The 12630-nt window shown below is 46.6% G+C and overlaps 1 protein-coding gene across 3 annotated transcripts in view; it reads right to left on the bottom strand.

Moving 5' to 3' along the window:
• Window positions 1-12630, bottom strand: part of LOC311591569 (uncharacterized protein) — a 234599-nt gene that overhangs the window by 5163 nt on the left and 216806 nt on the right. The window contains exons 1-3 of one of the 3 annotated variants that reach the window (XM_084771335.1): window positions 3555-3776; window positions 2733-2793; window positions 1407-1533 (exon numbers count right to left, since the gene is read on the bottom strand). In XM_084771335.1, coding sequence (XP_084627461.1) covers window positions 1407-1533; window positions 2733-2747 — 142 coding nt within the window. In that variant the 5' untranslated portion in view covers window positions 2748-2793; window positions 3555-3776. Of the gene's footprint in view, window positions 1-1406; window positions 1534-2732; window positions 3777-12630 lie in introns of those variants that run through there. The other 2 variants (XM_084771336.1, XM_084771334.1) reach the window with 2 other exon arrangements.

Here is a 12630-nt window from a genome sequence, read left to right as displayed (position 1 = left end):
CACACACACAGAGCAAGAGAGAGAGACAGAGACAGAGAAAGACACATAGAGAGAGAGAAAGAGAGAGAGACAGACAGACACACACAGAGATAGAGACAGAGACAGACAGAGAGAGACACATAGAGAGACAGAGAGAGACACACAGAGAGAAAGACACAGAGAGAAAAAGAGAGAGACAGAGAGAAACACACACACACACACACACACACACACACACACACATACACACACACACAGACAGACAAAGATAGCATGGCACATTCTGGCCAGAGAGACATAAGCTACAACAGCTGAGACACACAGAAGCAAGGAAAAAAAAATCTGGGCGATCATCAGAGCTGGACTGTAAGGATTAGGAAGATCATGTTCCAGTCAGGCACAGTGGACAAGCCCTGTCACCCCAGTGCGTGGGAAGCTGAGGCAGGAGAATCACACATTTCTGGGCAAGCCTGGGCTACCTAGCAAGGCCTTGCCACGAAACAAAAACGGAAAACATCTTGATTTAACCGGGTGTTATAGGAGGCCAACGGTCTAGGCCAGCGAGCAGCCGGATGAGACTCTTCCGTTGTATGGGGTGGGGGCTGGGGGGAGAGCGCCTCACAGGAGAACGGTAGCAGCACCGAGCATCTTGGGTGTGCACTTCTTACCTGACTACGTCAAGGACACAAGGACTTTCTTGTGGAACCTTCCCGAAGCTAAGGAAAGCCTCTGAGGTCAAGATGTGGCAGGGGTGTCCCTGCACGCAGGCCCAGAGAGGCCGTTGTTAGGAAGCTGTGAAAGTGAAACCAGGATTGCCTTGGAGAGATCCCATGAGGTTACAGATGGATGCCAGAGCCCTGGGGTACCTGGCAAGGAAAGCTGCTAACAGGGAGTAGAGCCAGCCCAAGGGAGAGAAGTGTGCTGCAGTCAACAAAGCTAAAAGGAGCTCGAGATCTGAAGAGAGTTTTGCCATCAGATGCGGAGATGCAGAGTTTGGAGTTCGCTCTCCTGGTTTTATTTTTGTTTTGGTCCAGTGTTTCCTCACTGTGCTTCCCTTCCTCCCGTTTAGAACGGCAGAGTCTGCACCACCGCGTGTTGGATTCTGTGACCTGCTTGTTGGTTTCGATGTTACAGGGGGTTCTTTGAACACTGGACTTCAGGGTGGAGACCTAGTAGACTATGGCCTTTTGTGGTTGGATGGCATGCTGACATTGTGACATGGTTGGGTTTGCAGCACACACGTGCTGGCTAACAACCATTTGTTTACTCTAATTCCAGGAGCTCTGCCGCCCTCTTCTGGTACACAAGCAAACATGCAGACAAAACGCTCAAATACACATTAACAACGAACTAAAAGGAAAGCGAGTAACCAAGACACCGCATGTGAACTTCTGACATCGCCAAGGGACACAGGGCGCCATCCTCACCCACTGACAGAAGGTTCCTGAAGGTCTCCAGCATCACGTCATGGTACAGCTTCCTCTGGGCAGCATCCAGCAGCCCCAGCTCCTCCTCGCTGAAGACCACGGCCACGTCCCTGAACGTCACCGCCTCCTGTGACAGCAGAGACAGGCCACCTCAGTTTCATACCCCATGTCACCAAGACCTGAGCAACTGTTTACACTACGCCTACTGTCTTAGTTGAGGTTTCTATTACTGCAACAAAACACCATGACCAAGAGGCAAGGCGGGGAGGAAAGGTTTACCTTGGCTTTCACTTCCATATTCCTGTTCATTAGGAAGGAAGTCAGGACAGATGCTCAAAAGGACTTGAATATAGAGGCAGGAGGTGATGCAGAGGCCATGGACGGGTGCTGCTTACTGGCTTACTTTCCATGGCTTGCTCAGCCTGCTTACTTACAGAACCCAGGACCATCAGCCCAGGGATGACATCACCCACAGTGGGCTGGACCCTCCCATGCTGATCACTCATTAAGAAAATGCCTTACAGTTAGACCTTATGGAAACACTGTCTCAACTGACAGTCCTTAATCTCTGACGACTCTAGCTTTTTTTAAAAAAAAATTATTTTATTTCATTTCCATTTACGTGCATTGGCGTGAGAGGGTCCGGATCTTGGGAGTTACAGACAGTTGTGAGCTGCCACCGTAGGTGCTGGGAATTGAACCAGGATCCTTTGGAAGAGCAGGCAGTGTTCTTAAACACTGAGCCATCTCTCCAGGCCCTGAGGAGTCTATCTTGTGTCAAGCTGACACAACAGCACCAGCCAGCACACATATTTACCCACTTCTATGGCCACAAAGGGACTATGGGGGGGGGGGAGGAGGAAAATGCTGTTGCAAGGAATTTGTTGTCTATTCTGTAACTGGGTCACTAGGTCCATAGCTGTTAAGTGGGAAGTCGCAGAGTTCAGAGTTAGAGAGGGACAGCCCATGTAAGCAGCAACATGCTGACTTTGTAGTGGAAACAGCTGGCAATGCCTGGCTCTTCCTGGGCAGTACAGCTCTGGTGCACCTTCATCCCCAAAGCAAAAATGTTCTGAAACCCATTTCATGAGTGATGTCATGATTTAATATATATATATTTTTTTACACTGTAGAACAACGTACTTTGAGCACATGTCCCCCACTAACCTCTCTCCTCCCTCCTCCTACCAAACCTGACTTCTCACCCACACCCCCTCACACGGTCACGCAGGGCAGTGTGGCTCAGCTGCACAGCGCTTGCCCAGCATGCAGGCTCCTGTTTTCAGTCCCTAGCACTGGGGGGAGTGGGGGAAGCCACCGACTTACCTGTGACTTGGTCATTGCTCTCTTCTTCTCTTTGACACCAGGCAGGGCTCTGGGAAGCAAGCTGGGGGGAGGAAGGGCTTCATGAGAGCATCGCTAGGACAGTCAGTCCACATGGCTGCCTCAGCCTTCCCATCAGCCCCAAGGGCTGGCATTCCAAGTCTGTGCGCACAGACCTGGCTTTTCTACCCACTTCCTGTTAACCGGGAGCGTCAGCCTCCAGGTTACCAAGCCGTCCTTGCCTCAGCTCACTCACCACAGAGGGTTAGGAAAGCCCGTATTCTCTATTTCTGGCAGCTTTCAGGAGTGCGGGGGCGCCCTCACCTTCACAAAGCTGCCTGTGGTGATGGGCTTCTCAGAAAAGAACAAATTTTAAGAAGCTCCAAACTCTCTTAAGAATGCTGTGTCATAGCTGACCCCCGTTCTCAGAAGGGTCTGTTAATTGTGACACCTAATATATATATATGTAATTGTTTCTGTACGTAGGTGTGAAATTCCGCCCTCTTGCTCTGAAAGGTTTAAATACTAATAAACGTTGCTCATTTGCAATAGCCTCCTCCACAAAGTTTCTTTTCCCATGTGCATGCAAATAATAATCAATAAAGGGGCGTTTGGCCCTGTGAGATGGGTTAGCGGATGAAGGCGACTGCCACCGACCCTGACAGTGTGAGTTCCAGTCTCTGGGCACCACGCTGTGGAAGGAGAGACCGGACTTCCACAAGTTGTCTTTTAACCTCCTTACACAAGCCGTGGCACGCAGCCATCTCTAGTAATAAAAAAAATTTTTTTTCCCAAAAAATCACATTTAAAAACCAAGTTGCACACCACGTAAGCCTTCAGGGCACCGGCCTCCGTCCCCACAGCTCCTCCCCAGGCTCCGTGGGAACTAGACTCTCCCGGGGGCTCCACAAGCAGCTGAGATGGTCCAGGAATCCCGGGCAGCGCCGCCTCAGGCAGAGCCCAGCAGAGAGGACCCGGCCGCCGCCCCCGCCGCCCCTCTTCTCCCCGGGCTGCAGACTCGGGACGTTCTTGCCATGTCCAGGAAGTGACCTCTGCCACCGCTAGACCCCCCCCCCCCCCAGAACTACATTTCCCAGAATGCCTTAGCGGAAGATCTGCGCTCTAGTACATTTCCCAGAATGCAAACCATGTTTATAGGATTCAACCTGTTTTAACTAGAGTTATATCAGTGGAAATAGCTGTTCGGGAGCTGCCTCTCCCTGGTTGCTTTGCGATTTGTTCTTTTCTGAAATGCCATGAAAGACAACAATGAATACTTTGTTGTTTTTGTTTTGGGATTCTTGGAGAGTTTCTTTGTCCTGGAGGAACTCCCCTGTAGACCAGGCTGGCCTGGACTTCTGAGACCCACCTGATGTTGCCTTCCGAGATTTGAGGTTAAAGGCCTTGTGCCATCATCACCTGTCCTTTGGTAATACATTTTCAGTCTATACTTTGTGGTTTAGGATTGAGTAATTTCTAGCATGCTGTCTGCCAGTTCGATCATTTTCATCACCAATATATTGTTGAGCCCACTTAATTAGCTTTTTAAAAATATATATATATTATTTTAATTCCTAGTTTTGTAATATCCATGAAAAGATAACTGGCCTCCCGTCCACAGCTACAGAGAGTTATTCTGTTCTTAAAGGCAAACTTTTGAGTTACAACCTGCCTAATGCGGTACAAATCAAGGAAGACCTGTATTTTTGTTTGTTTGTTTGTTTGTTGTTTGATTTTTAAAGATTTACTTTTCATGCAGCCTTCAGAGGCCAAAGGAGGGTGAAAGATCCTGGAACTGGACTAACAGGTGGTGGTGGTCCCCCCAGTCTGGTCACTGGGAACCCAACCTGGATGCCCAGCAAGAGCTTGTAAGCACCGAACCTTCTCTCCAGTTCCAAGAGTTTTGTTTTCGAGATGACGTTGACATCGAACTCAAGACCTTTCAAATGTTAAACACCTGCTCATGCCCCCACCCCCCAGCCCAACACTGGTGGACTCCAAGCAAGAGCTCTATTGTTGAGCCCTGAGTCCAGCTCAAGGATGAGTTCTTAAAACTGTGAGCTGTGTCCATGACATAAAAATGAATCCACTGGACCAGCCATGATGGCACATGCCTTTGATCCTAGCATTCAGGAGGCAGTGGCAGGTGGATCTGTGATTTTTTTTAGTCAGCCTCATGAACATAGCAAGCTCCTGGGTAGAGAGTTGCACAGTGAGGCACAGTTTCAACAAACAGACAAGAAAAGAAAAGAAAAGAACAAATAACCAACAACAACACCAAAAATAACCAGCCTCAGTGAGATCAGAGACAAACCTCATCCAGGGACCACCCCTGCAGTAAGATGAGCTCTTGTCCCTGTGGCATGGTTTGGACATCTGAAACAGGAAAAGGACTTTGAAAGCGCATTGGTAAAATCTAATAAATAATAAAATGAAAACGTATTGGCAAAAGGGCTTAGGAAGAACTCTGAGAGGAAGGCTGCCGGGTGAGCTGCTGAAACTCAGCTTCTCCGAACATGTACCTGAAACTGCTCTCAACTATGGATGCAATCCAGAGAAGAGTCCAGAAGACGAGGCTATGGCTTCTATATGGGTACAAGATAAGGTTATATTTTGGTTGCAACATACTATGTACCTACTCCTTTTAATGTATTGTACCTATATGATTCTTAAAAATGCTATGTGCAGCTGTTCTACTCCTTCAGGAAACTACTATCACAAACTGTTTAGGGTAATTAAGACATGCAAACTAATAGTCAATCAAACTTGTGGTTTTGCCAGATATGAGTTTAGCTAATCACAGGTATTTTCTAAGTTAATAAATCAGTATATAGCTAGAAACAAGCAATTAAGCCGTACTAGAGATGGAACAGTAAGGTCTTTCAAAAGCCTCAGAGATATACAGAATATGATATTTGAAGATGTTTTATTAATTTGAGAATTTTTTTTTTTGCAATGAGACATGCCAGCAGCTCCTGGCAGCACCCCCTTTTTGGTTTCAAAGAAGATGATGAACATAAAAAAAAATTCTCCTTTAGGAGATGGCTTCACATGTGGCAAGCCAGCCACTGGGTAATAAAATGTGCTTGCTTGTACTGCAGACAGAAAACCAGACAACCTGGATGCCGGGGAAGCCGGCTGCTGAGGTTTGCAAGGACAAGGTAAGCAAGTCCTCATGGTACCTGCTTCACAGAAAACTCTGCCAGATATTCGGAGCCAGACAGCTCAAGACAATGCTCCAACGTTATAGAGAAATCTTGGGTGACTGTGCAGGTGGCCCGAAGTGCCTGTCGTTTCTTAGTTTTGGAAGCTGCTTGCTGTGCACTTCCTGTTTACTCAGGTAATATTTATCCTTCTCAGGTCTCTGATGAGGTTGAAGACTAAACCGTTACAGTCTTATAATTAAGGTTAAGTTGTTTGTGGGGGGAAGGCCATTCTAAGACCCCGGAGCTCATAGTAAGAACTACTCCTTTCTGGCTACAAACTAGCTTTTCTAGTAAGACTACTGATAAAAATCAGATAAAGGCCAGCTGCTCAGTTCTGGGAACTTTTTCCTGACTAACCAGATCCTTCACTACTTCCCTCTCTCTCTGGAATTTCTCCCCCTTCTGTGATTATAGCAGCTGTGAAGGTAGACACCTGCTGGGGCAGTTCACAGTTAGGTATCCATGGAAACCCTCGCTTACGCAATGCCGCCCCCCCCCCCCCGCCTATAAAAACCCTGTGAAATTTTTCAATAAACGAGGTTTGATCAGAATCCAGACTTGCCTCCTGTTTCTTCTGTCTCCTGTCCTTTCTCACCCCCACACACCTTCCCAGCTTCCGTTTGAAGACCCTGCAGGCCGGGGCAGTTTGGCGCCCAGACGTGAGGCCCCAGGGCACAGGGAAATCTGTGTGAAGCACCGTCTTTTTAAGACTGCAGTCGCTTCATACGTTGAGGCGGTGAAGAAATGCCCTCTCCATGAGTGAAGACCCACACAGAGAGCGCCATGGAAGACGCCTGCTCCGTGAGAGAAGATCAGAGAGGTACGCAGGCAGCAACGTTATGGGACAGGGAATTAGTGTATGTCCCGTCCAGCAGGACCAGTAATTACGGGGTCATGAGGGGAGCCATACCTGAGCGATGGGACAGAAAAGAGAGAGGCGAGACCAAGTAGCGTTCCTATCAAGGTCTGTTTATTGAATCAAAAGCAAAAGCTTATATGAGGTGGAGGCAGGATCCAAGCAGCAGGGTGGTGGGGCTCCAAGAATGCCTCCAGATGATGCCATCAGGGGAACATCCTGTGGTTCATCTCGGAACAATTCCTATCTTATCTTAGCTAACTGTCTCTCGGAAAGTCCCGAGCTAACCTGCTAAATAACATCTGCAGGGGGTGAAAGGAGGAAGTTAGCTTTGGAATGGGGCATCAGTATTTTTCCATAGCCAGTAGATTCTTTTAGCCTTGAATGACCCTGGGCTGGCTCCGAACAAGTGTACAGGAAAAGTTCATAGGTGGACTTAAAGATTCTCTCAAGGCACGAGGAACTAAGGTTAAGAAGAAAGATTTAGTTCATATTTTTTCCTCTTCCCTAATGACATTTGTCCCTGGTTCCCACAGGAAGGAACCATAGATGAGAAAGAGAAAAGAGTAGGAAATGCCTTCCAAGCTTTTTTTTTTTTTTACTCATTTGGACCAGAAAAGGTCCCTATTACTGCATTCTCTTACTGGAAAAATATAAAATGGAGTTGGTAAAAAAAAAATTATAGGAACACTGTATTATGCTTTTAGACCTATAAAGTTTCTTTATATAAAGATGGTTTAAGCCGGGCGGTGGTGGCGCATGCCTTTAATCTCAGCACTCAGGAGGCAGAGGCAGGTGGATCACTGTGAGTTTGAGGCCAGCCTGGTCTACAATGGGAGTCCAGGACAGCCAAGGCTACACAGAGAAGCCCTGTCTTGAAAACCAAAAAGAGAGAGAGAGAGAGAGAGAGAGAGAGAGAGAGAGAGAGAGAGAGAGAAGAAAATAGTTTAGACCCTAAATATGCCGTTTATTGTCAAGGTTTCGAAACTGCTTCTTTTTGCCTTGCCTATCAGATTGTTTGCTTTATAATTGTCATGTCTAATTTTATGTCTATGTCTGTAAATTTGTTTAATTGTTTAAATATTGTTTCATTTTTCTATATCTTGAGAGAGGGCCAAGCTTTACTCGCTGGCCAATTTTCTAAACCAGTGTGGCCCAACATGACATGCACAGCCCATGAGGCAGTAAGAATACAGCATCCGCGGCAGCAGCAGGCCCATCCTTTGCAGGGTCTGGACCCAGGTGCAGCGGCCGCCCATGGGGAACAAGGCCAGGACTGGATTGTCCATGGACAAAAACGTTTCATAGGCACTGCTCCCGATTCATCTCTTACAGAACAGGGATGGCTGAGAACACGTGGCTGGTCAGAGAAGTATAGTCTAAGAAATAGAGTTTACTGCTTAAAACTTAGAATTTTCTTGCTTGATTTTTCCTTGTAAGAGACTAACAGTTTTCCAAACTGGTCTAGGGAATGGAGTTAATTCCAAACTCCTTAGCTAGCTACAAGATGTTTAAAGTTTTCTTGTTTCTTTGCTTAATTTTTACTTCAGATGTTTCTAAAAATGTTTAGGTTCTCAAAAAAAGAGAGATAAACTAGTTTTGTCCTTAAAACCAAACATTTACAGCTGGGAGTTAACAGCTTAGATCAAACTAGCTAAACAAGCCCAGGGCTAGAATGTCCTTGGGCCAGATAATTTTACGGACACTGCTCCTAGTTATCTGTGGGCTTGACTCCTACAGAGCAGAAATGGCTACAGACACGTGGCCAGTTGGAGAGGCGGAACCAGGAGGCTGATAGTTTTCTAAACTAGCCTAGGGGATGTAGTTAACTACCTAGAACTTAGAATTTTCTTGTTTTCCTGATTAATTTTTGTTTGATATGTTTAAAGATTTTTTTTTTACTAGGATTGAAATGAAATAATTAAACAAGTCTCAGTGGCACATGCCTTTAACCCCAGCACTCAGGAGACAGAGACAAGCAGATCACCGTGACAGGGCATGGTGGTGCATACCTTTAATCCCAGCATCTTAGGGATTAACAAAGGTGGAACTCTTTGAGTTCCAACCTGGTCTCCACAGGGTTTGATCTGCTGATAAGCTAAATTATTTACAAAGATGTAAGTTGAATTAATGAGACTATGCAACTTACGGGAACATTACAGCCAGGACTACCCTCGCCTGTGGCTGTTCCCAAGAATATTTTCAAAATTGTAATAGACCTCAAGGATTGTTTTTTCACTATTCCCTTGCATCCAAAAGATTGCCATAGCTTTGCTTTCAGTGGGTGTTCTGTGAATTTTAGAGAACCAATGAAGAGATATCATTGGCAGGTTTTGTCTCGGGGAATGGCTAACAGTCCTACCCTATGTCAGAGATTTGTACCTACAGCTTTACAAAAGGTTAAAAAAATATATATACTGTTTATTTATCATTCATTACATGGGTGATATACTTATTGCTGTAAAAGATGGACAACAAGTGCTTCTGTGTTATTCCTTTATGGAAACCCAATTATCTCAGTCTGGTCTGCAAATAGCTCCTGAAAAGGCCCAAAAGGTTGATCCATATTCGTATTTAGAATTTCAGCTTTTTCCTTCTCAGATAAAACACCAAAGTATCACATTGAGAGTGGATCACTTAAAGACTTTAAATGACTTTCAAAAGTTGCTTGGTGATATAAATTGGCTTAGACCTTAATTAAAATTAACAACTGGAGATTTGCGGCCCTTATTCAAAAATCTAACAAGGAGATTCCTCTCCAAATTCACCCTGGGAGCTTACAGCTGAAGCTAGGAAAGCCTTGGCATTAGTGGAAGAGGCTATCTCCCATCAATTCATAGCCTATATAGATCATGACAAGCCTCTAGGGTATATTATCTTGGCCACTCATGCTACACCTACTGTGGTGTTCTGGCAAGGCGCTCCTATTATGTGGGAACATTTGCCATCTTCTCCCTATAAGGTGATGGTACCATATTATTTGGCTGTTACAAAGTTGATTCAAATAGGTGCTCATGCTCCGAACCTGCAGCCGTCTCCCATCCTCTCCACCTGTATCTCTCTCTAGCGTGCAATGGCCGGTCTCCTCTCAGGATCTCTCCTCCAATCGATGTTCAATTAGAAACACAATAGCCTGGCTGGAGTCTCCATCAGCCCATTTCCTGAATTCCAAACCCAGTATGGATCTTCCCAGTCTTCAACAACGTCCACCTCAGTGGGGTATTGGTGGTGTTTCCAAGAGCCCGAGGCAAGACCCGCCAAGACTGCCTTTACCCGAGATAATGCCTACAATCCTTCCACACACACCCCTTTTCTTTTAAAAAAAAATAATTAAGAATTATATACACAAATATACATATATATACAGAAGCATCAGGTATCAAATACATAACCCAATCCTTTTGTATTTGATAACCTTGGAGAAAGTATTTCACTATCTTATCAAAGAGAGTCTTTTTCTATTGTCTAAAGTTTTTTTTTTAAAGTCTCTTCATTAGAAATTGTAATTATCAATCTATAAATGTGTTTTAATTTATAAACTAAAGCTTTTAGTGACACTGAGGCTATTTAGTCTTTAATCTCATCAGAGACCCAAGAAGGGAATTTTATCTAATGTTGAAAGACCCCCGAAGGGAGACCCTCACTCAAGCCCTGGGATGGCGCGACAGCACTAAGGGGCAGAGCCACGGTGGAATCAGACCCCTCAGGGGTTGCTCTACGGCGGCTCCTAGTGTCCGCCGAGGGTCCATCACCTGTGGCCCCGGAAGCCGGGGGTGGGGCTGAGGTTGGGGCTGCCAGCTGGGGAACTTGGGGATATTGTGGGAGCAGGGGCATGGGCCATTCACGGGGTTCTACAATGTCAGGATATATTTTAGGGATGGGCTCTGGTGGTGCGCTGGGCTCACTCCCTCTGCTCTGCTGTGGTTTTAATTTCTCCTCCACGGTGCCTTCTCGTACCGCCAAGACTTGGGAGCTTGGTGGGCGAGGTGGGATGAAGGGCTTGACCCACGGGGGTGGGTAACGGGCCAAATCTTCCACACATGGTGATGTAAGGCTGTTGGTTTGGGTGTGACCCTGATCCTTCCTGAAAAATAACTGCTCCGACAGCTCTAATAGCAGGTAAATCAAAAGTCCCCTCAGGTGGCCAGCTCCCAGGGAAAGTTGGCCATTCTGAGGTGCAAAAGGTCTGCCAGGGTCCTTTCTTAACTTTTACAGATAGATTATGTCCTCTTGCCCTAATGTCCGTCCAGTGGTCCAAAGTCAAAGATAAAGGGGTCGTCACAGTCTGTCCCATTTCAAAAAACAAGAAGCACAAAAACAATATAAGCACACAAGACACTATCACATCCAAGCACACTCGTCCACGTCTGGACTTGCACAACCAACCGAACGCAAGTTCTGGTGGGGTAGGCTTCTGCACCTTCCCCTCAAGAAGGAGCACTCCATCTCCTTTGTCCCGAAAAGAGGCAGTCAGGCTGTCCTGACTCCCCTTCACCCTTAGTGCGTCCCCCAGGGTTGCAGCCTGCGGCCCTAGCACATCTGCCTCCGCAGTCGCTGGGTCCTTATGGCCCACAGCGGCAGCTGCTAGAAACTGAAACCAAGACACAAAATCAGCAGCACCGCACTCAGACACACAAAACTCACATAGGCCTACCTCCAAGGGGTTGTTGGGGGGTCTTGGGTGGTCGCACAAATCCCGGACGAGCCCCCAAAATGTAAGACCCTCGAAGGGAGACCCTCACTCAAGCCTCAGGATGGCGCGCACCCAAAGACACACAAACGACCATCTCGCTGTAAGCATATGAGGCAGTTTATTGGTGGAGCTCTGGGTCGACACGTATCTCATTCAGGAGACAGAGGGGTTGACCCAGAGGAGCAGGGGCTTGGGGTTTATATGGGCAAAAGTCGGGGGGAGTGGGAAGTTTTGGCGTGGCCACACACGATTGGTTGTCTCGAACATCAGCAAATTGTATATGCAGATCTGGGGTAAGGTCAGACTTAATCTCACGGGAACAGTCCTTGGTTCCTGTTTCTCTCAGAACCCGAGGGCGGATGCTTATCTGAGCGAATGACACATCTGGTTAAACTCAAACCAGGAACATTGTGTGCGGGCCTCAAGGGGGAATTAGGCAAACACCATAAGATTGGATGAGGTGTCTTGGCTCATTACTCACTCGATCATGTCCGGTACCTGTTTCTCTCAGGAATTTGTCCTTGTGTATCCTCCCTATCTTTTATGGCCAGCAGGTCCCTGGAACACTCAGTAGGCCTTTGTCTCTTATCTCCGCATTCTTTGTGACTTATCATCTGGGGCCTTGGGCTAGCATACCTGCTGACCTGCACTCTTAATGAGTCAGAGAACTGAGAGCTCTGCTGTTCTGGTTGTTTTAATGCTAATTAAAAGTTTTTCTTTCAATGTAAAGGAAATGCCAGTGGGCAGCTTCCATGCATGGGTAGGACAGAGAGAGAGCTTGTAGGCTCAGTTCTCTTATCAATTATATTTTGTTATGAACTTATTAAATGAGCCTACCTCCCGAACAACCCAACTAAATCAAACAATCAGAAAAGGACATTAAAGAACACTACAATGAAACCTGAAGGATATCAGTTCTGTGGAATGATTCTTCTGGCATAGTAAGCAGGATTTCAGCAGACCAAGCAATTCCACCAAAGTTGCTGCTGGAACAGGGAGCAGCAGCTGGAACCTCAAGCCTCAGCTGGAGTCCGAAGCCTTGAAGCTTTCCCCGGAGCAGTTCTCTTTAGGAGCCTCTTGAAGTGCAGAGATGAGCAGGCAAAAGCCAAGTCCCAACCAAAAGCCTCCTCTCCTGTTATGTTGAAA

This window comes from Acomys minous (assembly GCF_964271855.1).
Source record: "Acomys minous genome assembly, chromosome: 20".
Classification (NCBI taxonomy): domain Eukaryota; kingdom Metazoa; phylum Chordata; class Mammalia; order Rodentia; family Muridae; genus Acomys; species Acomys minous.
Note: the sequence above shows the minus strand (reverse complement) of the source record. Positions and strands in the feature narration are given on the sequence as shown.